The 27854-nt window shown below is 38.1% G+C and overlaps 2 protein-coding genes and 1 pseudogene across 2 annotated transcripts; 2 read left to right on the top strand and 1 right to left on the bottom strand.

The window, feature by feature from the left end:
* Nucleotides 1–9224: 9224 nt before the first annotated feature.
* LOC121754779 lies at nucleotides 9225–10173 on the bottom strand. Its single transcript, XM_042150086.1, has 2 exons — nucleotides 9738–10173; nucleotides 9225–9613 (listed from the first exon to the last, which is right to left on the bottom strand). Exons 1-2 carry the CDS (start codon nucleotides 10171–10173, stop codon nucleotides 9225–9227), a joined length of 825 nt encoding a protein of 274 aa, XP_042006020.1.
* A 668-nt stretch (nucleotides 10174–10841) lies between these two features.
* On the top strand, nucleotides 10842–15487 carry LOC121755451 (protein STICHEL-like 2). Its single transcript, XM_042150741.1, has 9 exons — nucleotides 10842–11099; nucleotides 11263–11317; nucleotides 11691–13275; nucleotides 13349–13559; nucleotides 13935–14117; nucleotides 14194–14388; nucleotides 14503–15016; nucleotides 15093–15150; nucleotides 15328–15487. The coding sequence occupies exons 3-9, from the start codon at nucleotides 11785–11787 to the stop codon at nucleotides 15358–15360; spliced, it is 2685 nt and encodes an 894-aa protein (XP_042006675.1). The 5' UTR covers nucleotides 10842–11099; nucleotides 11263–11317; nucleotides 11691–11784; the 3' UTR covers nucleotides 15361–15487.
* Nucleotides 15488–18162: 2675 nt separating this feature from the next.
* LOC121754778 lies at nucleotides 18163–23415 on the top strand (annotated as a pseudogene).
* Nucleotides 23416–27854: the final 4439 nt, after the last annotated feature.

The raw sequence follows: 27854 nt of genomic DNA, 5'->3' as shown, positions 1-27854 counted from the left end.
GGGAAACAGCTTGCACATGTGGACCTCGTTGAGACCCTGGTTCGCCATGTTATATTGATAGCGTCCCAAGAAATCATGAGGATCCACGAGTCCGTCATAGGTCATCGACGGAGTTCGGTAGTTCTGTGGTAGGGAAGTTCGGGTAATATCGTCCGAGAACGGAGTCCTCAATGCTCCGTACATGGCGAACCCGACATTTCTTCGGTATGGAGGAGATGGAGTTCTCCTGTGATTCCGGTACCGAGGATTCTTTCTTCTGGAAGACATGATACTACTGCGGTAGTGACTGTCTCGTATGGAGGGAGAGAGAGAATCCGCCGTTTTCGCCTCCGGCTGCTTTTGGCTTCTCTGCAGGAAGGTTAAGAATTCCTCCTGCTTTTCCGCCAAAAACAGCTTGACAGCCTCGTTCAAATCGGGCTGCTGGGAAGACTCGGTGTGACGGCTTTTGGAGCGGCTTGTTCCTCCACCATGAGAACTGGTGGTGGATTTATCCCTAGGCTGTTTTCCCGACCTATGGGATGGATTGGCTTCCTCCTGGTTCTCACGGGCAGGAATACGGGTACTCTGCGACCTGGTATGCATTTTTTGGGTTGAAAAAATGGTCAAAAATTCGCTTTATCACAAATTTGGTTCTCTGTTTCCCACAGACGGCGCCAGTGATGATTCCGCGAATTTTTGATGATGATAGATGCTCGTAAAAATAAATTACGACACAGAGAATTTTACGTGGTTCGATTTACTGAGGTAAATCTACGTCCACGGGGAGAAATGGGGGCAGGTTTGTATTGCTTGATCTGCGAAGTACAGCTTACAACACAGACTTGCTATATGACTATTTCTCTAGAGAGATTCTAACCCTTTTCTATCAGATCTAAGTTCTATTTATACATTGAACTAAGATCGTGGCTTACATCATCACTCTAGGTCGTGGAGGTCGTGTAGGTCATGGCCTAAGATCGTGGCCTGAGTTGACGCCACGTGGTAGTGGGTGTGTTGGAAGTTGTGGAAATCCTGCATGGGTCCACTAACTCCTTGTTCGGTCGAATACTGAGACCGAACTGCTTTGGTTGCCGATCTGAGAGTAGAGCTTGATGCCGACCTGAGAGCAGAGCTTGATTGGTTGGCTTTTACCGAGCTGTAGGCTGAGGCCGAACTCTTTGGTAATGCCGAACTCCTCCGAACTCTTTGGTAATGCCGAACTCATACTCTTCCTTGGGCTTTGGGCTGATGGGCCGTCACTGCTGTTGGGCTTGTTTAGTTCGTACCCCATCATATATCAAACAATTTTTTTGTAACAATAGTGGGATCGATATTGAAATTTAAAATTTTAAAATTTAAAATTTAAAATTTAAAATAAAAGAAAACTGTGCATATGTTGGTACTTGGTAGTTAGTGTGTGGTTGTACTAGTGTAAGGGGCCATGGCTATATTTTTCTTTTTAAGGTAAAGACTTCGCAAAAACTTATTTTCAATTATTAAGAAAGAAACAAGTTTTCACTGTTTCAATTTACAAATCCTTCACAATTTTGGCAATATAAATTTATGGATTGAGCACAAATGTCATGGTGAGCAGAGGCATGAGTTCACAGCACGTCACAAATGGAATGAATGAGGCATTCGATAAGTCATGGATGGAATAATTAACACCATAAACGAGTGTTAAGGTTTGTTTTAATAAGTCGGATAAATCTATAATGGAATACATAAGTGATGAATATTATTACTCCATATAGAAAGAAAAACAAATCAATAATGGAATACATAAGTGATGAATATTGGAATCTGCAACTTCAAAGATAAATTTGGATGTGAGATGGTAAATTTGCAAGTTAAATGTCTAGCTCTTTTCTAATTTAACTTAGTTTGCCAAAACAATAGTAATATAATTAATTATTTTAAAAGTGAAAAGTAAGAATCATGTATATTTATATACGGTTATGACTTATGTCAACATATAGAACCCAAATATTGGCGGAGATGGCAACAGGCAACAGCACATGTTTCGGCTCCAAGGATCATTGTCCAAAATGTCACCACCAATCTATAGAAATAATACTCTTGTCTTGGAAAATTAAAATAAAATTAGAATATTACGTATTTTAATATACAAATATTAGTAAAATATAAGAGAAACACAAAGAAAAAATAAATTAAATATTATCACCTAATTAGAAAAGTATAAGTTATTGAAAATAGAAGTTGATTATTTTTATGGGATGAACCAAAATAGAATGGTGGGAATAAATTGCAAAATTATATCAATACTATAAAATATTTTAACTGAAGATGAATAAGTTATTTAGTTTCTTCTGACGTAGATTTTCCATGATCCATTCTTAATATTATACTATATTGTAATTCAAGTGGCTATCGGTATACAAATATGCATTTCCTAGCTATATTATACTCTTACCATTAATATTTATTTAATTTTCAATTTAATATCCGTCCTCGCTTTCAAAGTACTATCAATTACAATAATTTCATATATACAAGACATTTAAAATTTTTAAATAAATCCAGTTAATATTTGTTTTCCGATTATTATCCAAAAGTTGATTGAAAAGACTAGTCGACGGCCTCTCAATAATGATAATATATTAATGCTACCTTTATATTGGTTGATCTAAGCTACTAGCTACTAAATACTAAGTCGTTTTCTAGGATATTCTTGAAAAAAAATCATAAATAATATACTCTATAACTAATGCTACTTGTGTATAATTTGTACCGAATAATTTAGACATGCTACAATATTTAGAGCCATAACTAATGTATTTGTGTATATCTGTACAGCATATTTAGGACAATTTACCAACATTTTCTTTTGGAATTATTGACATACTAATAATTATATAGGCCATTTCTAAAATCCTACTACATTATTTATAATTTGATCACATAAATATACTCCACTGGATTTGATTGGATTTCAACACCAGGCTGAAATTCCTTGAAATTAAAGCCACACAAAAATTGCTAGAAATTTCCCCAAACTACAATAAAACACCATTGCAAAAGTAGAACTTTTTGTCATTTCTAACTATTTGTATAATTTAAAGAAACTAAGTGTTGATAGAGGCTTCCTTGGCCATTACATTTATTTTTGGGGACAAAAGTAACGTGAAGGGCCATGGTATGGAGGTTGAGCAATAGTATCACTAAAGTGCATAGACATGAGCCATGTTAATAACATTATTATAAGAGCTTTCAACCTTGAATAAATGGGGTTATGGATTGTGACTCCCTTTAGTGAGTAAGTGTTACGTGTGAACCTCTCATATCTGTTTATCTATCCATTAGTTTTCATTAGAATTAACAAGCACAAACACATATGTGCAAGTTCAGTTATAAGTGTTAAAATAATTAAGAAGCATAAATAATTGCACTTCATTTTACATTTTTACTAATTTTGGATTATGTTATGGTTTTACTAATTGTGGATAATATTGTAGTATAAATACTCCCTCCGTCCCAGTTTTTCATTTAAGGCCATTACACGTTAGGAGTCCCAATTAGAATATTCCATAAATGGTAATAGGCCTCACATTTTCAGATTTTTTTGTCGGTTCTTTCTTGGCAAGGTTAAAGTAGGAGTCGAACCGCATGGCATGGGGTCTTGAGAATTCTTATAAATAGTGTCTCTTATTCTGATTCTTGTTATTTTTTTTCTACTCCCTTGCGATAAGGGCTTATAAAGGTAGTCCACCCTAATTAAAATTGAATAGAAATTAATTAGATAAATAATTAATCAATTAATAAACCAATTAATCAATTAAAATTGTCGTCCCTCCAAATGATTTATGTGAAGAATATTGAAGGAGTCGGCAACGGCAAGTACTCACAGCTCTCAACCGTAATAACATTGCATTGTTTCAGAACGTTTTTTATATTAAAAAAATTAAATACATGGAAAAAAAAGTTTAAACCATTGTTTCTTGTCTATTCTTTATTTGCGCCTATTAATCTCTGTCAGACAATAATTCCCCTGATAAGTGATAATAGTGTAATCTCATTTTAATTAGTTCTGCACGTAGAGTTTTAAAAACATTTGAGATTAATGATTTTTGTGTTAAAAACGATTAATCTTAACGGATCCCTTTCCCAACAGGGTCTTTATTAATGTTTGGTTTTGGGGAATAATTAATTGTGAATTTTATTTTATTTTTTTTATTCCCCAAATCATAATTTCATGGGAAAAAATTAAACTTCCTACATTTCTTCTTTCTCTAGTCACAGTAATAAAGAAGACAAGAAGAAGAATGTCTTTGACAAATTATTCATGGACCATTAAAAGATCAATAAAACTCCGATATAATGCTATTCTGAGTAAATTTAGTCCAGCTGCAAATATTGGGAAAAAATAGTATAGTAAAAGATATGGCCGAGGAAGAACATTGACGCTATGGTGTAAAATCACTAGAAAGAAAAATAATTAGTGTTAATTACTTGATTAGTAGGATCCATCTCCTACTCTACCTCCAAGCCCACTCACGGCATCGACAAGCCCAGCCACCACGACTAAAAGCCCAATACTGATAGGCCTATTTATGCTGCCTCTGGCACGGCTCTAGTCTCGACTTCGGTGCAACGTCAAAGCCCCAATACGTTTCACGAATTACGCATAAATCCACGTTAACAGTCTAAGAGTCATATTTTGTTATTTTCGTCCGTTTCATAATAAGAGTTTTATTTCTTTTTTACCATAAATGGTAAATAGGTCACACTTTCCACCAACTTATTCTACTTATATTTTATTATAAAACTAATATATACTAGAATTCACATTTCACTGACTTATTCAACTCACTTTTCTTTACATTTCTTACAAGCCGTGTCTAAACTAAATAGGACTGTTATTGTGGGACTGATGGAGTATTTATTAGCAATATGTAATTTATCTCAAACATTAAGTCGAATGTAAATATAAATTCATTTATAACTTTTTTTTATCATTTCTTTCTCAGATTGCAAAATAGAGTTAAAAATCACAAGGTCTCCAGGTAGATATACAAATATGTAAACATTATATTAGAGTTATCATAGAAAAATTATAATTAAAATTTCTTCAACCCTATCTCCCTCTTATTCCCTTAATTGTTCCAAATTTATGTGGAATCCTAAGACCATCCACAACGCGTCTCGCGCCGGGCTCGCGTCTCGTCTCGGAGAGACGAGACCCCCGCGAGACGCATTGCAGCGGCCATCTCGTCTCCAGCTCGCGACCGGCTCGTCGCGTAGCTCGTCTCGGAGAGACACAAGACGAGCTGTCTCGCCACGCGCCCGAGACACGTGGCACGTCCCCATGCGTGCGTGACGCCCACTCGCTGGCCCGCGAGTGGGCGTCGTCACTGATGACGCAATAATTCAATTTTTTTTTAAAAAAAATCGATTTTTAATAAAAAAAAATTTTTTTTTTTTCAAACGGTAATATTACCGTTAAATATTTATTTTCATTTTTAAATTTTTAATTTTTTTACTCTATAAATAATTCTATTCCATACTCATTTCAAACACAAACACACATCTATTCCTCTCAAATCCTCTCTATCACTCCAATTTCCATCTTCAATCAACTCAAACAAATGGATCCTTTTGAGCAAATGCGTCAATTAATGGAACAATCACTCGAAGAAGATCGACGACGAGAGGCGGAGGAAGCCGCACCACCCCCACGACGCTCCCGGAAGTACATCAATCGGAACCGGGAGGAAGCCGCACCACCCCCACGACGCTCCCGGAAGTACATTAAATTATGTCATTTTTATTTTTTTAGAATTTTAATTATGTCTTCGCTTTTTTAATGTTAAGTTGTAATATTGTTTTAGTTTTAATAAAGTGTGTTTGTTTAAATTGAATTGGGTTTTAAAAAAAATTATAAATTAAATTGAATGAATAGTAATTAAGAGACGGTATAGAGACGGTTAAGAGACGGAGCGTTGCAGCCTCCGTCTCTTAGTTAAGAGATGGAGGAAAAAAGGACAGTGGGGCCCTCAAATAGTGCTCAAATAGTAGTTAAGAGACGGTTTAAGAGACGGTATAGAGACAGCGTTGTGGATGGCCTAAGTCTTTAACTTGATTTTCTATCCCCTCAGTACAAAGTTGACATCTTATCGTCTTTTTATAGTGTTAATAAAAATGCATCAGCATGACAAGTAAAAAGGGACCTGTGACATTCTTCAACCATGAATATCTATTTTCATTATTTCTCATATATCATTTCGATTCATCAATTATATTCCGATTCTCCTATTCTCTTTCAATTCTTCCATTTCATTCACAACAATTCAAAAATCTTTATTTTTGACTCAAATAATCTCAACTCATTCAATTGCAACCAAGAAATTAGTGAAACATTCAAGAAATACGTACTACCCACACACAACTTTCCAATTTTGAAAATCCCCAATGCTTTTAAACTCTGGTAATGAGGTCCAATTTATGCCTACTTAGGCTCTCGGTGACCACACCAGTGACGACAATGGTGAGGTGGAAGACTTTGACTCGAATTATTTTAAACACGAGAAATACCCGCAAGTGTACAGGGCTAGTGTAATATAAAACAAGTAAGAGTATCGTATCCCACAGAGACAAATTGTGCAAGCTCAAGTACCATGAACCGATTTCAACTACTATCTAGACAATCCAAAGAAGTTGATTTGATTTTTAAAGCTACTAAACATAAACAAACTAAAAGTAAGCAATAAAAGATAAGATTCAAATAAGAGAACAAGGTAGAGTCTTGGATCCAACTACAATGAACACTATGCAAACAATTCAATAACTTTGATTACCCAATTGAAGTCTCTAGGATTACTAGGAAAGCCGCTAATCTAGGCTAAGCCCCCTCTCAAGTGCACTCAACCCGTTGATTAATCATTAATATTGAAGTCTCCTTCTAATACTTTACAATTAACTCCTTAAAACAAAAGGCTCAAGCCCTCATTCTAGAATTCCTTCTCTCGAATGCAAGTTATCTAGGTGTTGTTCATTCTTTCATCACTCCTAATTAGGTATCTCTCAATTACACAAATTAGGTCAACAAACCCAATTGGTAGCTAAACAATTGAATTGAAAAAACACAAGAACGAAACAAAGGAATCACAAGAGCAAAGGTAATCGAAAGTCCTTAAATTAATCACAAGCGTTCATTGTAGTCTTCACCAAAACTCTACAAAATGTTTAGGTACTCATATTCAACTCAAATTCACAAGAATAATCCATAGAAATTGAATTGGACATAGGAAAACTAATTAAAATGCTCCCAAGAGTGGATTGAATGGCAAATCGTCTTCGTTTTCAATCTTGTTGATGATTGTGACTATCCGTCTCTTCAATCTACTCTCAAGACCTTAAAAACTCTTATGGGGCGTGTGGAATCCTCCATGAAGTCGAACCCTAGGTCCTATTTATACCCGGAGTGAAAAATGCAACAATTGTAACGCATAAGCAAAATGCCCGGCCTACAGTGAAAACGCCCGGCCCGGGCTTTTTGCCCGCGGTCCTGTAAACGTGTCCAACGCCCGGCTCCAGTGAATACACCCGGTTTGATGGTGGCAATGCCCGGGTTGCTTCAGTCAAACGCCCGACATGGGGTATTTGCTTCCTTTTTCGTCCGTTTCCACCTGTTGTGACTATAAAAATAGACAAACTCATCAAAACACTAAAATAGAAGATAATGGATGAAAACTCAAGTATTGGGCTATAGAACAATAAAATACGAACATTGAAACATCCAAAACACTTGTTAAACTACGAGTTTATCAAAACTCCAATTCGATCAAAGACGAAATTAAGTATTCATTGGAAAAAACAAATGCAATAGTCAAACTCTTCGTTATGTGTTCGAGATCTACTTATCAACTACTCTTGTCATTCCACCATAAGCGAACCAATTTTGTTGGCACAAAATCTAAGGAATTGATAGTTAAAAAGTTAAAGTGAAGTAAATAAAGTATGGAAGAGTGAAAAGTAGAGGAGTGAAAAGAATAAAGTAGGTGGAAAAATAAAGTAATAGAGATAATTTTTTTGCTTAAAATAGAAATGACTCACTTATGGTGGGGCATCCAAAAAAAGAAAGTGAATTGTTTATGGTGGGACAGAAGGAGTACTACTAGGAAACGAATAAAGGTCTTTGGGAGAAGATCTCATTTTGGATACAACAACAGGGCCAAATCTATCATGATACTCAAGCGGAACTTCGAGCATCTCCGAAAGTAGTGGGCTCGAGTACAAAACTATACTCCCTTCGTCCACTAATAATCGTCCCATTTTGCCATTTTCGTATATCCACCAACAAATGTCCCATATGACATCAAGGAAAAAAACAAGATTACTCTGGACACACTTGGATGTCAATTACTCTCTCCGTCCCAAAGAATATAACCCCTTCCTTGGGCGGCACAAGATTTTATGTAGTTTTATTTTGCGTGGAGATAAATATATTACTACTATTTTTAGTAGTGAATCATCGGTTAGGACAAACTAAAAAGGAAAGTGGGTTATCTTCAGTTGGACGGAAGGAGTATAATTTATGTGAGCTATGATTTTTTCTAATTTATTTCACTCATGTAATTTCTTTATTTTGATTATATAATTTTTGTTTATTTTAATTATTAAAATTTCAAAATATTGCAGTGTAATTAATTAAGGACTGAATAAGAGATTAACACTATAAAAGTAAAAAAGAATTACTCCTTCTATACCTTAAATTTTGTCAATTTTTTCTATTTTCACAATCTCATAAAATTTGTACATTTCACTTTTTTGGTAGTGGACCTCTTATTCCATTATCCCCAATCATATTTTATTATAAAACTAATTGGAATATATAAAAATAGGCCTCATATTCTATTGATTTTTTAAACTCACTTTCCATTACAACTTTTTAAAATCTCTGGCCAAAATGTGATAAAATTTAAGCGCATCCCCAACCCCATCACAAATTCAGGCCCCAAGTCCCTTACACGTCATTATTCCCCTAAATTTGACTCCCTGGCCACAACTCCTCTAACCCCGCAGGCCCCAACCCGGGCCACAACTATTAAATTGCACTATTCACAACTCCAACCTATTTTACTCGTAAAATAGAATATATTGAACAAGTAAAACAGAAAAATTCATTGTTCAGTCGAAAAAAAGAAAATTACAAATCCTAGAAAAAGAAAATTACAAATCCTAAAAATTAAAAAAAACTACTTCTTCTTCATTCGTGCGCGGAGGTATCAGATCATCTCATGGTGCAACTCGAGCTCGAACTCCGACATTGTCGAGGTATCCCTCGATGTCAACTCCGTCAGCTGGCCCATCTGCAACGTAATACTCATATCCCACACAGAGTCGGATATCTTATCCAGGGAAGGATTGGGCGGCGGCGGCATAGCGGAGTAGCTCGTAGTTGCCTTCCCCTCCGCTTTCCTCTTTGCCGCCTTTGTGCCCATCGATCGACTTTGAGTACCAGGGGATGAGAGGAAGATGTCGTCGTCTGTCACGTTGAGGTCGATAGGCGGACCTCCTTCGCTCGAAGAGTAGTGCCTGGCGGCGGAAACTTTTGTTCTCTTCGGCGCCCCACTTGCCGTCGATTCTGCCCCACCGGTGTACTTCGGGCTCTTCTCTACAAGCTTCCAAACGTCGAAGTACTTGAAGTGCTTCTTCCCGTCTAAGAAGAAATCTGCCTTGGCCTTCTCCACGAGGTCCATCTCGTTGTGTCCACATCCGGACTACGTTAGTCCACTTGCCATTCCACTTGTTCATCGCCTTCTGGACCCGACCCCAATGCTTGCGTAGCTTCACGTAGCTACGCTCGAACGACCCTCTAGGTCGACCAACGTTGTACTTCTCTGCAATCTGCTGCCAGAACACTTTGTCGCTCTGCTGGTTGCCGATGATAGCGTCCTCGGAGATGTTGACGAAGTTCTTGGCCAGCCACATTGTCTCCTGCGGACTATACTTCTTCGGCCCCTCTTTATCCGCAACCTTGCCCTTGCCCCTCCTTTCAGCGGACTCCATATCACTAATGTTGTACTCATTAGTGTTAACTAGCGATGTTATTTCCATGTTGGTAGGCAACCCCAGACTAGGCGTTGCATTTGGGTCGGGCGTCGGCGGCACGTGCCAGTTGTTGGCGTTGACGAAATCGTCCATCTGTCGTTGGTCGCTGTTAAACCAATCCATAGAAGCCGAAAATATTAGAATACAAGAGGAATGAAATTGAGTTTGTGTGGAAGAGTGGTAGAATGGAGCACAACAAGTGTATAAACAGGCAAACAAAATTTAAAAATAATAAAATAAAATCGAGGGGACTTGCGGCCCGGCCCGAAAACATCTAACGCCGGTCAGGGACTCGCTCATTGCGGCCCGGGCGTCGTTAACCCTGAGTCGGACCGGACCGCGGGCGCGGCCCCGGGACTCAACTGCGTCCTCGGGACGGTCCCAGGCCGCAACTCGTCGACGTTTAACGCAAGGCCCGGGCCGGGACTCGCTCATTGCGGCCCGGCCCCAAGCGTTGGGGATGCTCTAAGGGGTTGGAGGGAATACTAATTTAGGTTAATTGTTGTGGTGGTCAAATTAAATAACTGCTGTAGTATTGAGATCACCACCGGAGGGCGCGTCTTCTCAACGCTCCACCGGCGAGCGTCACATCTCCAGCCATCACCTACGAAATTCCGATACTAACCCTGGAAAACCAGCAAAGCTCTGCGCAAAAACTCTGCTGAGAAAACAACTCCACAACAGGACCAGCATAGAAATATATCAAGGTGTCAGCACCAGCCTTTCACTTTATATCATCTCAACTAGAGTAAATAACCAAGATATTTACTGCCATTTATTGACATGTCACGCACATCGCACCCTCTCATTTATTGCGTTTCCTGCTTTTTACCGCTTCGCCACGTCCAAGGACATGTCTTGACGCTGTTTTGGGAGGCTCCGAGCTGTATGCACAGGCACAGCCGTAGCTCTGCACAACAAATAGTAAAACAATTCCCATCTGTTTCTTGTGGGCCTTCCGGAATTTTCGCACTCGTTTGAGAATTTCTCTTGCAGACTTCAATGACTATACGACAACGTTTTGTGAGTGTTTGTTCGTCATTTTGAAGGTACTGAGACTCCTTGTTTTCTTCCATGTTTTCCTTTTTCAAGAGTTGTCGTTTTTCACTTACCTTGATATTATCAATTTAGTTGTTTCGAGTTTAATAAATTACTTCTTCGTGTAGCATGTGCTTTCAGAATTCAAGATTTTTTGCGTGATTGAATTTTTAGGTGAAAATGGGGATCGTGGATGATCGACATTTGCAGCATTATCGTCTGAGGAAAGGTGAGTGTATTTGTTTCTTTTGCTGCCCTTTTGGTGAATTTTGTGTATGAAAATGCAGAAGCAATAAAGATGCATTTTTTACGGTTGAAAAAAGTTGAAGGACCACTTTTTTTTTTTTTTTTTTCCTTTTGTTTCCTTTTTCTTGTCGCCAATAAACTCCAATGTCTAATGCAGGAGTTGATAATATGCATGTTTGGTTAGTTTTTGTATTGTAGTTCCTTTTCTGGTCAGCTTGTTCATAGGTTTGGATATTTATGTTTGAAATTTCAGCCTTTATATGGCATAATATGCTTTTGGAGGATTTTCCTTTTTTGTGTGGGGACACAGAGTTAAGTTAATTCGCTCACCCCTTTTTTGTTTGGTTGAATTTCAGGCTGGTGTTATTTATAATTCATTTGGTGCTTCCATAGTAATCAAATGTTACATGCTCTGTTGCTGTGTTGATACTTGATCTTGTTGTTGTGTTGATGGATGGGAGGCGGCACTCCGTTGATTTACCGATTTCAAGAGCTTTGTTTGCGCTTAGACGAGTGAGGTCCCTCCGGGATCCATCCACCAACTCGATGAGCAGATTGTCTGCTTTGGTTGACAATCTGAATTGGGAGACAAAATCAAGTAGTGCAATTGTCTTAGGATTTGAGAATGGCTGCAGTGGAGGCAGCGATGATGACAACAATTTTGAGTTGAAAAGCTCGAGATTGTTCATGGAGGATGAGGAGAAACGTCTGTGTGAGCATGAATTGGATCGTGACTCGAGGAACCAGGAAACAGTGTGTGTGAAAGAAGAGAGTAGAATGCAGTGCAAGGAGAATGGGGGCGATGTATTGCAAACTGACTCCCTCGGGTCTTTGGGTGACTATGTTCACAATAGGGGTCCGTGTGCTCGACCAAAGAGAAGACTGAAGCAAGCGGATAAGGCGTGTCGTGGAAAATCAAAATGTAGCAGTTGGAATAGGAAGCATAACAGACTGTCTAGAGTTAGAGCTGGTGATGCTTTGAGCTCCAATGTCAGCTCATGTTATTCTGCAAGTGATGATTCGATGGAAGGCTTGAGTGGTGGTGTGCCGTTTTATACAAGTGCAGACATGAGCCTTATGGGGTCGAGGATGAAAAACTGCTGGTCGGGTACTCCGAAACCTATGGAGCCAAAACCCCTTGCTGATTTGGAAGAACGGCCTCTCCTGTTAATGGAAGAGAGGACAGGTTGCCTGCAAAATCGTGCAGGAATTGATTCTTGTTTAGAAACTCCCAGAAGCCTATGCCAGAAGTTTATGCCGAAGTCGTTCAAAGATTTGGTGGGGCAAAACGTAGTTGTGAAATCTCTTTTGAGTGCAGTTTGTAGTGGGAGGATAGCTTCTTTGTATCTTTTTCATGGTCCACGGGGAACGGGAAAAACATCTGCTGCTAGAGTGTTTGCAGCTGCATTAAACTGCCTCTCTCCTGGGATTGAAAAACCGTGTGGCTTATGCCGGGATTGCGTCTTGTTCTTCTCGGGGAGGAGTAGTGATGTGAAGGAAGTAGATCTAGTTGAAATCAACAAGATGAGTAGGTTCAGATCACTTATTAAGAATGTTGATGTTCCTCCTATTTTCTCGAGGTTTAAGGTCTACATTGTCGATGACTGCCACTTGTTGCAAGGGGAAACATGGGTGGCTTTGCGCGACAAGATGGAGGAGCTTCCACCTCATGTGGTTTTCATTGCAGTCACCCCTGATCTCAACAAGCTACCTAGCAGCATCGTGTCAAAGGCGCAGAGATACAATTTTCAGATAGTAAAAGTTGCTGACATTGCCAGCAGGTTGCACTTGATATGTAAAGAAGAAGGTGTTGAAATTGACGAGGATGCTTTGAATTTTGTAGCGAGTAAATCCAATGGATCAGTTAGGGATGCAGAGACGATGCTTGACCAGTTGAGTCTGCTCGCAAAGAATATCACTATGTCATTGGTTTACGAAGTTGTGAGTGTTTTACTATTGTGTCATTTCTGCTTTTATGCTCGATAAGGTTCTAACTCGATGTCTTGTGTTGCAGAATGGAGTCATCTCCGATGCTGAATTGCTTGATTTACTTAACCTAGCATTGTCTTCTGATGCCTCAAACACAATAAAAAAGGTCAGGGAGTTGATAGCATCTAGAATAGATCCTTTGCAACTTATATCACAATTGGCCAGTCTCATAACGGACATTCTAGCTGGAAAATGTGATGGCAAGATTGATAGGAAGCTTTTCGGACTTCAAAAATGTATGTTCTTCGACTCTTCCTCCTTCCCTCAATAGCCAACTTGCATGATGATCGACATGAATAGCTTGGTTTTCCTCATTAACTGTTAATCTTTCGTAAATATCCTATCATTTTTTAGCTTGAGTTGCGAATGCAAAAAAAATTCTTGCTCGATTCTACCATACGATGAATGTAGGTTGCTTTTTGTGGACGGAAGATAGACCATGTGGTTTGAGAAACCTTTCCTGCTGCATGACTTGTTTGGCATAGGTTTCATTTGACCCTTTAATGGCTCTAATTTCGGTTTACGAATATGTTCCTGTCCACCGGTTAAGTATTTATCAGAACGAAGAAATCTTGTACTTTCAGTAATGGTAAATTCTTTTATGTGAATAGCCGGAGCTGAACTAGAGCAACTCAGACACGCGCTAAAGATACTCTACGAGACTGATAAGCAATTGAGAACAATGAAGGATCAGACAATGTGGCTCACTGTAGCTCTTCTGCAGCTCAGCTCAGCAGGTGCTTCACATGATGAGGATGCTCCGAGACTGAGCTCGAAAGTTTTGCACGCTCAAGGTAAACATGGAAAAGAAATTACTCTTTACTGGTTTTTCTTTCACATTAGACGCATAGTCATCTTTTGCTGTTGCAGAGGGCGAATATCATCGTATGTCAACGGATGAGTTTTGGAAGCATCCTGTGACAAGTTCATGTGAAAATGCTACTCAATATGAAGTCGAAACTTTGGAGTTGATTTGGATTAGAGCCACCAGAATATGCGAATCCAGTTCTGTCAAAAATTTCCTTCAGAAACGAGGGAAGTTGGTGTCTGTTCGTCTAATCCAAGGTAATCTTAACGTGATCCACTTCACTCATTGTTTGGAGTTTACTCAAGTTAGTACATTGGAATGTTCGAAGATGGCTCACCACATTGTACCTGTTCACGCTCTACGTATTTCAGGTGTGGCAGTGGCTGATCTCGAGTTTGATCACCCTGATCACGTCTCTAGAGCTGAGAAGTCATGGAAAGTGATTGCAGGCGTGCTTCAACGTATCCTAGGCTACAATGTCGAGCTAAGAATTAATCTAGCAAACAGCGCCTCAAAGTTGAAGAAGCCGACTCTCAACTTGTTCAGCTGCTCGCGTAGAGTGCATCTCCAGTCGCATTTCTGTGCAGAATGCGGCAGCAGTGCTTCAGAGTACTCGATTCACACCCCCACAGCATTCCTGACCAGGGATAGGTACCTGCAAACACGGTCCCTCGACCGTGAGCCTCAAATCCTCCATACGTGCTGCCATGGCAGTGAGGTGGTTTCTAGCATCCGGAATAGTGATGGAAATGCTCTAAGCATTGGAATCAGAACTCCCCATAAATCAGTGGTTGATAGCATGGGTAGAGAGGTTCCCCCTGACGCGGATACTTTTTGCAACGGGATCGAAAATTTAGCATACATCAAGCGTGAAACTCGATCAAGGTGGGTATTTTTACATTGAAGTACATGTATGAATTGGGAATATGAGATTTTTTTCATGTTTCATTTATCGTTGCAGAAGAAGCGAGTCGTGGAAGCTGTGCTGTTGGAGAACCGTCACATTTCCTTTTCGAAAGGTATAATCTAACTCCATCTGTCCCAAGTTAATTGTGTCGTCGTATCCCTATTGGACAAAAATCAACCTTGCTAATCTCACGTATTTTATTCTTCCCACTTTAACTCACTAAACAATAGAAACTATACTGTTTAGTAGTAGTATTTTTAATTCTTGGCATTTTATTGGGAAATTGCAGGCTCAAACCATTTTACCAAAGAAACTATGCTAATGAAGGATTGTTTTTGTATCAAGTTAGGTAGGCTGACATAGGCATCAAACTTTTGATTTGTTTGATGGCCATTTTATTCTACTTGGAAGAATTTGAACATTTTAATGGCTATCTATTCCTAAGTTAATTTGGCAGTATTGTAGAATGGTAGTATTTCATTTTACCATCTTTGTAAATTAGGAGCAATTGAAATTTGAAACTATTCACTCTTGCGAAAGTAATATGATTACAAATATGGCTGAATTTTTTTTTATCTAAGAAGCAAAATAGTAAGGGTTGGCAATTGAAACATAAAAATAGGGTGTTGGCAATTGAAATATAAAAATGAATATAATAATATCCCACATCGGTATACACAAAGAGCTTAATTTACTATATAAGTCTCATGGGCCTTTCCTCTTATCACCAATTGGTTTTAAGATGGAACCCATGGATTTCTATCATGGTATCAGAGCGGGTCGCCGACTGTGGGTCATATTTAACTGACCCAGCAGTATATATGGGTTGAAACCGAAAAAAATGACTGACTCATCAGTATAACTGGGCTGAAAAATTTTGGCTAGTGGTCCAACCGATCGAAAAAAGATTGGGTCTAAGAAGCAAAATAGTAAGTGTTGGCAATTGAAACATAAAAATGGGGTGTTGGCAATTGAAACATAAAAATGAATACTCCCTCCGTCCCAAGCTACTCGCACTTATTTCCGTTTTGGGCGTCCCAAGTTACTTGCACTCTTTCCATTTTTAGTAAAATTTTTCACCTACAGCCGTAATATTTGACTTTCCTATACACTCATTCCTTAATCTCCGTGCCGAAAAGGAAAGGAGCGAGTAGCCCGGGACGGAGGGAGTATAATAATATCTCATATCTTTGTACACAAAGAGCTTAATCCACTATATAAGAAGGAGGATGTTGGCAATTGAAACATTCCACCATACAAGAGAGAGGATGTTGACAATTGAAACATAAAAATGAGGTGTTGGCAATTGAAACATAAAAATGAATATAATAATATCTCACATCGGTGTACACAAAGAGCTTAATCCACTATATAAGTCTCATTGGCCTCTTCTCTTATCACGAATTGATTTTAAGATGGAATCACCAATTGGTTTTAAAATAGAATCCATGGATTTCTATCAGTAAGAATTCAGAAAAAAAGACGAGAGGAAATCCTTAGCTTTTTTTTAAAAAGTAGTAGGTGTATAATTTTTTCCCCTTAATTTTAGGATTATTACTTATTTACGTATTCAATACAAGTATATTTTTTAATTGTTTTATTTGAATGCATGTGTGATGTGTCTTCTAAACATCAATAAAAAGCCTTTTGATATCTTTCTTTGTAATTTGGACTCCTAATTGAAGATAAATTTCTTTTCGTAATTTAGATTCTGATTTGAAACCAACTTTTTTTGTCGATTGCGTTTGGCATTGATCCTGTGACAATCATAATTCACAAATATTTATCATAAAAGTAGACTCTGTCGTGATCTTGCTTGCAGACAACTTCCACATGTGTTTGTCAAAGCTTTTGGCTTCGATTCTGATTTATAGCTAATCTTTGTCCATTTTAATGTTCTGTCCATTTGCCATTTCCGAGTTCGAATCTAAACTGATTGATTTCACAGTTCTCTGCGTAACTATTAGGATTGTTTTTATCACAGTTTATTGCATACACATTATGACATTTCATCGTATTTTAAAATCAAAGAAAAATATTACTCCCCTTGTGACAAACTCATATTTTCATAGGTGTAATTGGTATGTTGAAGTGCTAAATGTCAATTCTATCACTTGAAATTGTCTTCATCTAACCGATTATTCTATCTTCTCGAGTTTTATGTGTTTTGTTGAGTGTTCTAGGAAGGATAGCTGAAAAGAGGAGAAAATGGGGAGACCCGGCCGGGTTAATTTCCAGTACAATAATTAAACCCGGCCGGGTAGAGCCTGAGGCCAGCGAGGAGTTTGAAAAAGAGACCCGACCGGGTTAATTTCCAGTACAATAATCAAACCCGGCCGGGTAGAGCCTGAGGCCAGCAAGGAGTCTGAAAATGGTGACCCGGCCGGGTTGAATTTCCAGTACAATAATTCAACCCGGCCGGGTACTGTAGCTTGACGCGTCTGAAAGCTGAAAACGCGATTTTTGAAGTGGATGAAATAGAAAAAATGCCTAGGGTTCGAGACACATTCTACCTACCGCCCCTACACACACACATACCCCGAAGAACACCTTTGAGAGAGAGAATTGAAGATTGAAGAGTCCACATCGGAAGATTGAAGCTTCACTCCATAGATCGATCTCACAGGAGTACTTAGTATCTTTATTCCATGTTTTTGTTGGATTACTTTATGTTGAACATGGCTTCCTTTATGAACATGAGTAGCTAAACTTTTCTTGTAGAATTCTTGGTGATGATGCACTAATTTCATAGTTTTTATCCGATTGATTTTGTTCTTGCCTTGCTCTTGTAGTTATTTGATTGTTCTTGAGTTTATTCCTTTCAATTCCTTTCAAGTTTATTCCTGACCTAGCTATGGAATTAGGCAATCTCGATTCTACGTTGCAAACCTTGAATTGGTTTTGTATCTCAATGAAGATTCTGAATTAGGACCAAATTTTAGTTAAATCCGCAAATTTAGCGTTTTGGTGTGTGTATGTTGAACGCTTATTATTGACAAAAGTTACATTTTAATTGGTAATTCTTAACTACTGGAGTTGGAGTAATACAGATGATCTAATTGTTCGTGCATTTGTATAAATTGTTCCAATTTTGTAACTAAAAATGATGCTTAAATTGGTGATGATGGGTTTAAATTTCTACATTGCAATGCTTAAAATTTGTGGCATATGTTGACTTACAGATGATATCAGAAGCCTAATTCCGAGGGGCTTTGAAGTGATCGGAGCATTGGTTGTTCACGATAAGGATGGAACAAAGGCAGAAAAGGTCGCAGGTGATGCTATTTCAGCTGTTGGGAGTTTTAGGAAAGCCCAGTATGGTAATGACCGTGAAGATCCGGTTTTGATTGGAGCTGTACTGGATCTCAATAGTAGCAGTAGTGAGCGTGATCTTCAGTTTTTCATATCAAGCACATGAAATTCATATAAGTTGGAAAAAGTTAGCAGTGTCGTTTATGTGGATCAGCCCGCGAAGGAAGTCTGGGAGAGAGGTTGTTTAGTTTGTTGCGAACTTCCTCTGAAATTGCCCTTGTATTATGCGTCAGACAATGCAAATGGTGAAGCTCTAGCTCTCTCTCTTTTTCTCTCCCTGACCAATGCATTTGGTATTGCAACAAATTATATTTAAAATCAATTGAATATGTACTTAAAAAACTTGCAATAGATAGTAAAAACATGACATTTAATTATTGCTAATCTTCATAGTGGTGTGTAAGGCCATCCACAACGCTGTTCCTATACCGTTCCTAAACCGTTCCTTAAACCACTATTTGAGGGCCCCACTGTACTTATTTACTCCATTCCTTAACTAAGGAACGGAACCTGCAACCCTCCGTTTCTTATCCGTTCCTTAACCGTTCCTTAAATTACTATTCATTCAATTTCATTTTTTATTTTTATTTCCAACCCAATTCAATTTAAATAAACACACTTTAATAAAAAACAAACACACTTTATTTAAAAACACACAACATTAAAAAAATTACAACTTAAACTTAAAAAAATAAAGTGGAGAGGAAATTGGAGAGGAAATGATGTTGGTTGTGTGTGAAATGCAACCCCCTGGGTGCCCGGCGTCGACGACCCGGAACCACCAAGTGTGTTGTACATGGTCTGCCAATCGCCCAACGCGTTGAGATCCCACCCACCGGAGCCGTCACCGCCGTAGTTGCCGTCGCCGGACATTTTGTGTAGAGATTGAATATGAAAATTGGAGAGGAAATGATGTTGGTTGTGTGTGAAATGAGAATGAAGTAGGAGTATTTATAGAATAAGAAAATAAAAATAAAAATAAAAAAAATAAAAAAAGTTAAAAAACGGTAATATTACCGTTATAAAAAAAAATTTAAATTTTTTTAAAAAAAAATAATTATTGCGTCAGCATGTGACGTGTCCCACTCGCGGGCCGGCGAGTGGGACTCACGCACGCCGCGGGGAGCGCCACGTCGCCGAAGCGCGTGGCGGCACAGACCGTGCCGCGTTTCGTTCCGTCGGCACCCGACACGGAATGGGAACGGAACCGGGACGAAACCATGCGCCGCAACGCGTTCCGCGGCGAAACCGTTCCGGCGGAACGGCACGCGGAACGCCGGCGGCCCGCGTTGCGGGTGCTCTAATTCAGGGATCTTTCTGTCTTGTTGATAATCTTAAATTTGCGAATCGCTTTATCCTACGTTTTTCCTATTTGATAAGAGTTGAGCTTACAGTTTTTTCGTTCCATCTTACCTGAACCCTGAACCCTATGCACAGGCTATTACAGCCGCGGAAAGAAAACTTCGAGACCCACAAGTTGCATACATCATTGAAACCCAAGATAGGCCTTCATCTGGTGGACCTCAGCCTGTCATTCTTCATGGATTCGAGTTGGATCCTGCAGCTGAGGATCTCCCTGAAAATGCCGTTAATGCTGTTATATTGGAATCAGATGAAGACTCCTTCGCAAAATCTCGTACCTGCTCATACTTTTTATCAGAAACTAAGGATATCGCATCCTTTAACTCTGTGGAGGAGGGTATTTGTCTTTTCATTGATATTAATTTACTGATCATCTGGAATTTGATTATCTGTCCTTTACGAATATCTATTGAGTTGTTTTCCTGCTTAGAATGCAGATAATATTATAGTCAGCGTCATGTTTAATGGATCTAAAAGTAATGTTGAACCTGTGTTAAGAGCTCCCTCTCTTAACGATGAAACCTTTCCCCCCCCAAGATTGGACACACACGAGCCGGCGTCCCGGATTCTGGGATCGGCGGCGATCAAACACGAAGCTGGCGCGGAACTCGTTCCGTCGGCAGCGAGTAGGTTTAATTTTTGTATGCACAAGAGATGTGGGCAAAATATTTCTTCATTCATAAGTTTTGAAATAATGAAGATGCCCTATTTATAATAATCTAGACCCTAGGGTTGGTTTGACCTAACCTATACATTGGGAAAGAACCAACAAAGAAAACCCGACGGAGCTTATAAAACGCTCGACCCAATAAAATAATTAATAAAACAAAACCAAAGGAAATAACTTAACAAAATATTCAAACCTAAAAAAAAACAGAATCCTAATCCTCTTCTCTCTCACGCCTTCCGTCATGCAGCTGGCTCGTTACTTGGTGACGAAGTCATGATAACGCTCCGGCTGCTTGATCTCCCTCCTTGGCCTCAACCTCCGGGCCGTTTCCACGTTGGTGACTTCCCCTGTTTGGCCCTCTGATTCTCCAGTGTCCGCCGGCACTCCAGCCGGTTCTTCCCCCTCCTCTGGCGGTTGGGCCGTCACCTCCGAGCCTGGCCCTTCAGATGTATCCCCTGCCCCCGGCGGGTCCGTAGGGATCGTAACAACCTGCTTCTCCGATTGCCGAATACTTTCCAGGTAAAGGAATTGTAGTTTAAATAGTACTCCCTCCGTCCCCTAAATATTGTCCCACTTTGACTCGGCACGGATTTTAAGAAATGTAATGAAAAGTGAGTTGAAAAAGTTAGTGGAATGTGAGCCTACTTTTATATATTAGTTTTATAATAAAATGTGAGGAGGAATGAATTAGTGGAATATGAGGCTGATACGAGTATTATCATTATTAATTAGTTTAGATATATTAGGGATTTACATATCTTTTCGTATATTTGTTTCTTGTTCCCTAAGCTAGTATTCTAGTATTATAAATAGGGATAGGATGTTATCATTTTAGGGAATTCAATCAATTCAATGAATATATTATTTTCCACAACTTGTCTTGAGTAACAAGAATATCATATTTCGTTTCCAAATTGTTGTTCATCGGAGAACGTCCGAAAATCAGCAATTCGAGAGCTTTCCTTCGAGCACGTCGAAGGTTTGATCACCTTATCTCTCCGAGAAGTTAGCCATCCGGCCTCGTTACGGAGAACGTCCGTAACAACTGGTAAAAAGTGAAATGAGACAAACTTTGTGCGATGGACGGAAATGGAAAAATTGGACAAACTTCCTGGGATGGAGGGAGTACTATATTTGAGTGTCGCTTAGCAGCACTAAGGGTATTAATCATGTCTTACTTTGATAATAGATATGTTTAGATCTTTAGGAATCGATTTTAATTGTTTTAAAAACTATTCTGCTTTCCAGCACTTGGAGAAGCTAAACTGCTGGTTGATAATCATAAACTAGAAGTGTTATCCTATTGTACAAAGGATCTGCGGTTGACAGATATTATCTCAAAGTTGATTATCCCTGGATTAGTTGATCAGCTACACTCATTAAAGAGCAAGATATTGCCAGATCTCCTAACACAGCAGCTACAGGTAGGATGATCACATACTATACGCCTTCTCGGAATACTTGATCTATTGAAAGTGGATACAGGGTGTTGTCTTTAAGACTTACAGATACAGATGCATGTATGCATGTCTTCACTTTTGGACACGTTTCACACAAACAAACAGCGTGCAGCGTGCACCGAGCTATGAACCCCCGCCACACACACACACTGACGTGCAAGAACCTGGAGAGTTTTGTGCGTTAGGCAATCATTGTGCAATTCATATTTAAGTTTACGATGTGTTTTTTGTTCTCCTAAAGTTATATGCTAGTGAAGGGGCTTTATGTGTCTGCAGCTAAGGTCATACCACTTCATGCCTCCCGGCTTTCTACACCCAATCACTGTTATACGAGCTCAGCTATGGGGAGACAGAAATGAAGCAAGGTAGCCCTTAACTTCTGAAGGACAGTGTGCCCGGGAAGAAATCTATGATTTATCCCAAATCTTCCAATTTATCTTATCAACTATCAAAATTATCACATGCATTCTTTCTGCATTTCATGGGTTGACATGGCTAAAAGTGATCATATGACTTCCCATTTTACCTTCAATGAATTGTTAATGTGCAAGATGGAACGGTTGAGTGAATATAGTATAGAATGTTCTGGTCTTATCATTTAAGAGTGCTTTGCTCTGGCACATATTCTGTCAATAAATGCAAAACAATCTTTACCAGTCTAGCTTAGATATGCTAGGTGCTATTCGAATGTCAAAAACCTTGTCACAGAATTTACTAAATTCATTTGATCCAGTTGATGTCAGATTTGATAGTATTGACTCTTGAATACATCACATATTGCAGTTGAAGCTCGAAGATCCCTTCACTTGAGGCTAGGGTTGCAATTTGATCGCCCTCTTTTGAGGATTGCTAATGCAATAAATTTATCGCCAATAAAGCACAGCACTAGGGGCAAATCAAATCCAAAGGGTATACATAATTTAATCATATAACTTTAAGTACTTGGTGAGGCTTTTCTTTCTTACTACCGAAGTTTGTTTAACATCAATATCATTGTTATAGTAGGCTCCTCTTTGCTAAAAGATGTTCATCATGGTATTCCAAGCAGTGGAGGTAAAATTTTAGGAACCTTACATTTGCTCGTTGCGTTTCTGTCCATCGCTGATTATAATTTGCTCTGCATGCCTTCTTGGTGCTGACGTTCCTTAATCACAATGAACTTGCAGTATCTGGTTGCCATGTCTCTTTAATCCAGGGTTCCTATGAATATTATCATTACCTTCAACATGGATTTGATGATTCGGTAACACATCTTCACGCTTGTTACTATTTTTTTGCTTATTATTGCTGTTTGAATGGGGTATTCATTACTTTAACATCTAAGTTTGTACTTAACATGTTAAGGGATAATAAGCATTATTTAAATGGATCGATTCAATATCTTAGAATTCCGAGAATGGATGGAAGAATAATAAATTCAATTCCACATAGTTACTCATGTATTCTCAACAACTTTCTTGATAAAGATAGTTTTTATCTTTTGTTTGACTAACTCTATTCTCAAACAATTCTAACAACTTTTTATTATCTTTCCTTGTTAAAGATAGTTTTTATCTTTGTTTGACTAACTGTATTCTCATAAAATTCTAACAACTTTTATTTTCTTTCCTTGATAAAGATAGTTTTTGTCTTTTGTTTGACTAACTGTATTCTCATAAAATTCTAACAACTTTTTATTTTCTTTCCTTGATAAAGATAGTTTTTGTTTTTGTTTGACTAAGATATAAAAGAAAAGATAATAGTAATACTTATCATTTTAGTGTATCTAGTATAGTCTTCTTAAAATAAAGCAACATCATTATGACGAGGCATTGTAACGTCTTACTTGTATAATAGAATGTGGTAATTAACAAAGTTATGTAATTTATTTAGTTTAAGTGAGAGATTTTTATAATTGTCTACCTATTTTTATTCTAATTTCTATGTGAATGATTCAATCTTACCCCGAAAGCCGCTTTATGTTATGAATGTTATGGTTGGAAAAATTCAAGTTCATCCTGACGTAAGAGAAGGAGGGAAAAGAAAGGATAGAGAGAGAATAGGAGACGGGATATAGATAAATCTTTTCTCAGTTCATAATGATAAATTAAGCAAGAAATTCATGAGGACTGTATTTGGTTCGACTAATTAAATGTTTCTAAATGTCACCGGATGACTCACATTCCATATTTCAACTGTTTACAACCCTTGAACAATAGTATTTAATGGATAGATTCAATATCTTAAAATTTTGAGAATTGCTGGAAGGATACTAAATTCAATCGCACATAGCTATATTCTCAAACAAATTCTAACTACTTGATTAATTATCTTTCGATGAAAAGAAAAGACAATACTACTACTGTTTATCTTTGGTTGCTAAGATGAAAAGAAAAGAGATGATAATAAATGCAACATCATGAATTGTGACATGGCATGGTGACGGCTAAACTTTTTAATATAATGACGTAATATATTAGCATAGTTTATCTCTATTTTATAACTATCCCAGTTATGTAATTTAATTAGTTAGTTTCCTACAAATGAATATGATAACTCACTTTCAACCGACATATTCTTGTAATTGTGTATAAAGAAATATCAAATTATTCCCTCCTTATCAACGTTAATGTGAACATTTTTCAATCCTAAAAAATAGTTTTTAGAGATTTTTTAATTCTCTAACTATTTTATATTAGTTTCTACCAAGTTCAATTCTTCTAGCCAGAGCCTCTTAATTCATAATGATAAATTAAGCAAGTATTTAAAGTTTATCTAACGACTGTATAAATTTGGTTGGATTCCCTATTTGAGGAAAGAATGTTGGGAAATAAAGACAGCCAATCACGAATATGAAATAGAATGAACACAAGAAATTGTTACCCAGTTCGATACAATGTGTATCTACGTCTGAGGGCGATGCCAAGCCAGGGATTTCACTATATAATTTCAGAATAAGCATAATTTAACAATGAGGGAGCACCTCTATTTATAAGCAACTTGAGAACCCTAATTCTAGTCCAAACTAGGAAACATATATCACAAGGAAAAAATACTTCAATAAACAAATCCTAAACATGGTAGGAGATAAATTAGGCTCCATAATTAACAAAGAATAGTAAAAACTGAAAAAATAACCTATCTGCGACGCCTTAGTAAAATTAAATTACGAAATAAAGGTTAACTAACCAACTTCTTGGTAGTTATGAAACGTCGAAGCATATTTGCTAATTACTAAAGGTGATTGTATGCACAAAGAGTGGAGAGAGAGTTATACTTAACTTAGGTTGTTCATAATAAGTATAGATAGAGGAAATTAGCTAGGATGAGAAATAAAATATGATGGAAGTACTAGATATAACAAAGTTTTATAACTTGTAACAACTCTAGAAAATAAATTTATTCTAACAACCAATAAATTAAATTTAAAGAAATGAAATTGATGTTTGAATTTGTGTGTGTGTGATGTTATAATAGAAGCCACCCCTTGCTAGTTTCCTCCCACACCAAACCACAAATACTGAAACATACCACCAAGCAAGAAACCCTAGCCATGGCACCCCAAACCACCCAGTTCAGCTACGACTTCTACAAGCCCGACAAACCGACCGACCTAATCTACCAAGTCGACGCCCACTACCCGAGCGAGACCCCGTCCTCCGCCTCTCCAAAACCAACGACCTGGACGTCCCTCAGCAGTGGAGCACCGGGCGAGTCCTCTACTCCAAAACCGTCCCCTTTCGGGCACGCAGCCGACTTCACCACCACCATCCAATTCATCATCAGGCCCAATAACACTGCCCCACAGGCTGACGGCCTCGCCTTCTTCATAGTCCCCGCTGGCCACAACTTCCCCTCCCAAATTGGCGGCAACCTCGGCCTCTTTGAACCTTCCGCCTCCAAAACATCGCACGTGTTCGCCATTGCCTTCGACACCTACTCTGACAACCACGAACTATGTTAACCTTGGAATCGACATCGAGTCCAGGAAACCCTCGGCTAAGGCGCAGGTCCCCATCAGCTTTGTTGGGAAGGAGCTCACTCTTAAGTCTCCTACGTCGCCTCCACCAAAGCAATCATCCGCCGCCTGTCACTGACGGATCGCAGACTTTCCCGGTCACTTTCACCTACGACTTGAGCCAGATTCTCCCCTCCAGCGTTCAAGTCGGGCTCGCCTCCTCCACCGGTGTTTACGTCGCAGTTCACGACGTCAACACTGGGATTTCACTTCTACCATCCCGTGATGGCCCGCATTTCTCTGTCGCGTGTTGCTCAAAGTCCATCTACGTCTAGTGTTTGTGTGATGTGTCTGTGTGGTGATAATAAGGACTAGTGATTGAGCCTTCTCTTCTATATTTCTCAATGTACGTGATGACTATGTGGTGTCATATGTTCCTATCTTGATGGGAGTAATGAAATAGTACTATTTTCTTTGAAGCATTTTATCAAACACCGGACCAAAACTTGATTCTAAGCTACCACTATCACTTAACAAGTTTCTTTGTCAACTAATTTTGCTTACATGCCATGTTTCGACTATTAGGAAACTATAGTATTCAATAGTTTTTACTTGCTAAGTCATAGAAGAAATAAACAAGATTGTTAAAAGTTAATTGTTTAAATAACATACTCTGACCATCCACTATCTCGTTCGGTAGCAATGTTCAACTATGATAGTATCCTAACTCTACTTAAAGTTATAAAAATTAAATTACCTTTTTGACATGTATTAATTTCCGACCGCCTCATTTTCTATGTTTTCATGTGTTAAATAAACCCCACCAAGTATGTGAGTTAATTAATCTATTTAAAAATCCAATCATGATAAATTAACGTAAATTATCTTAATACCCTCAAATTTTTCACCTTTCCATTTTAACTGATATTTAATAATTATATTTAGATACAATTAAAATCAAAATTTAAATACAAACTGATACTATGCCATACGCATAGTTGTATAATCAAATGATAATTGATTTATTATGATAACTTTGATAATTCGTAAATGTAACTTTTTATATAAAAATGTTAACAAAATAACATCTAAACTTATATAGATCTATGTATATAGTAGATCCAGATCTCAAATATAGACGGGACAAAAGTAAAATAGAATTTTTAATGGTAAACAGTTCTCCCTATATTTTGCATTAGGAGTTCCAATTAGTTTTAATTAAACCGTGATTAGGAGTCCCGTGACAACTTTAACCGATTTACAGTATACATAACATTGAAAGTAAAATTATAACTAGAAAATTCGTAAAAATGCAATAGGAATTTAAAAGACATATCATTAAAGTGTTTTTTTTTTCTCCCAAATTCTGAAAGTTGGACAGTTGTTAAAGGAATATTAACATATTTGTGTAGAAGTGTGTTACGGACGTTCTCCGTAACGACCGGCGGATGGCTAACTTCTCGGAGAGATAAGGTGATCGAAACCTTCGACGTGCTCGAAGGAAAGCTCACGAATTGCTGATTTTCGACGTTCTCCGATGAACAACAATTTGGAACGAAATATGATATTCTTGTTACTCAAGACAAGTTTGTGGAAAATATTATATTGATTGAATGAATAAAGTGATAACAATAACTCCTATTTATAATGCTACTAACTTAATGAACAAGAAAAACAAGATATAGAAAAAGATATGCAACATCCCTAATATATCTAAACTAAATATTAAGTATAAGACTCGTATCAAAGTGCACAAAAACTAATCCAACCCAAACAAAAATAACCCTCAATAAATACTGAGTTTACCACCCACACCGTTAGCTAGGGATGTTCATACTCGACTGTAGAAATCGGTATAGGGTAAATTCATTCTATTGTATTCACTAAATTGTATTACATAGTTACACCTTTATAGGCTAATCCATCCTATACAAGGTAAACCTATTTACAATTAAGGCACTTCTATTCTTGGCAAGATATACTCTAAATCAATTACATATCAATTACTGATTTTAGGGAATATTAGTCTAACACTCCCCCTCAAGCTAAGTAACGGAGTTTCCGATACTTAGCTT

This window comes from Salvia splendens, chromosome 11 (genome assembly GCF_004379255.2).
Source record: "Salvia splendens isolate huo1 chromosome 11, SspV2, whole genome shotgun sequence".
Lineage (NCBI taxonomy): Eukaryota > Viridiplantae > Streptophyta > Magnoliopsida > Lamiales > Lamiaceae > Salvia > Salvia splendens.
The sequence above is the reverse complement of the archived record's forward strand: the minus strand, read 5'-3'. Positions and strand labels throughout refer to the sequence as shown.

Coding starts and splice junctions, on each gene's coding strand:
- LOC121754779 (XM_042150086.1), bottom strand. CDS start 10,173: ATGGATTGGTTTAACAGCGACCAACGACAGATGGACGATTTCGTCAAC. Junction 9,614..9,737: donor GGCGATGAACAAGTGGAATG/GCAAGTGGACTA, acceptor GGAAGCTTGTAG/AGAAGAGCCCGAAGTACACC.
- LOC121755451 (XM_042150741.1), top strand. CDS start 11,785: ATGGATGGGAGGCGGCACTCCGTTGATTTACCGATTTCAAGAGCTTTG. Junction 14,389..14,502: donor GTCTGTTCGTCTAATCCAAG/GTAATCTTAACG, acceptor TACGTATTTCAG/GTGTGGCAGTGGCTGATCTC. Junction 15,151..15,327: donor TCACATTTCCTTTTCGAAAG/GTATAATCTAAC, acceptor GGGAAATTGCAG/GCTCAAACCATTTTACCAAA.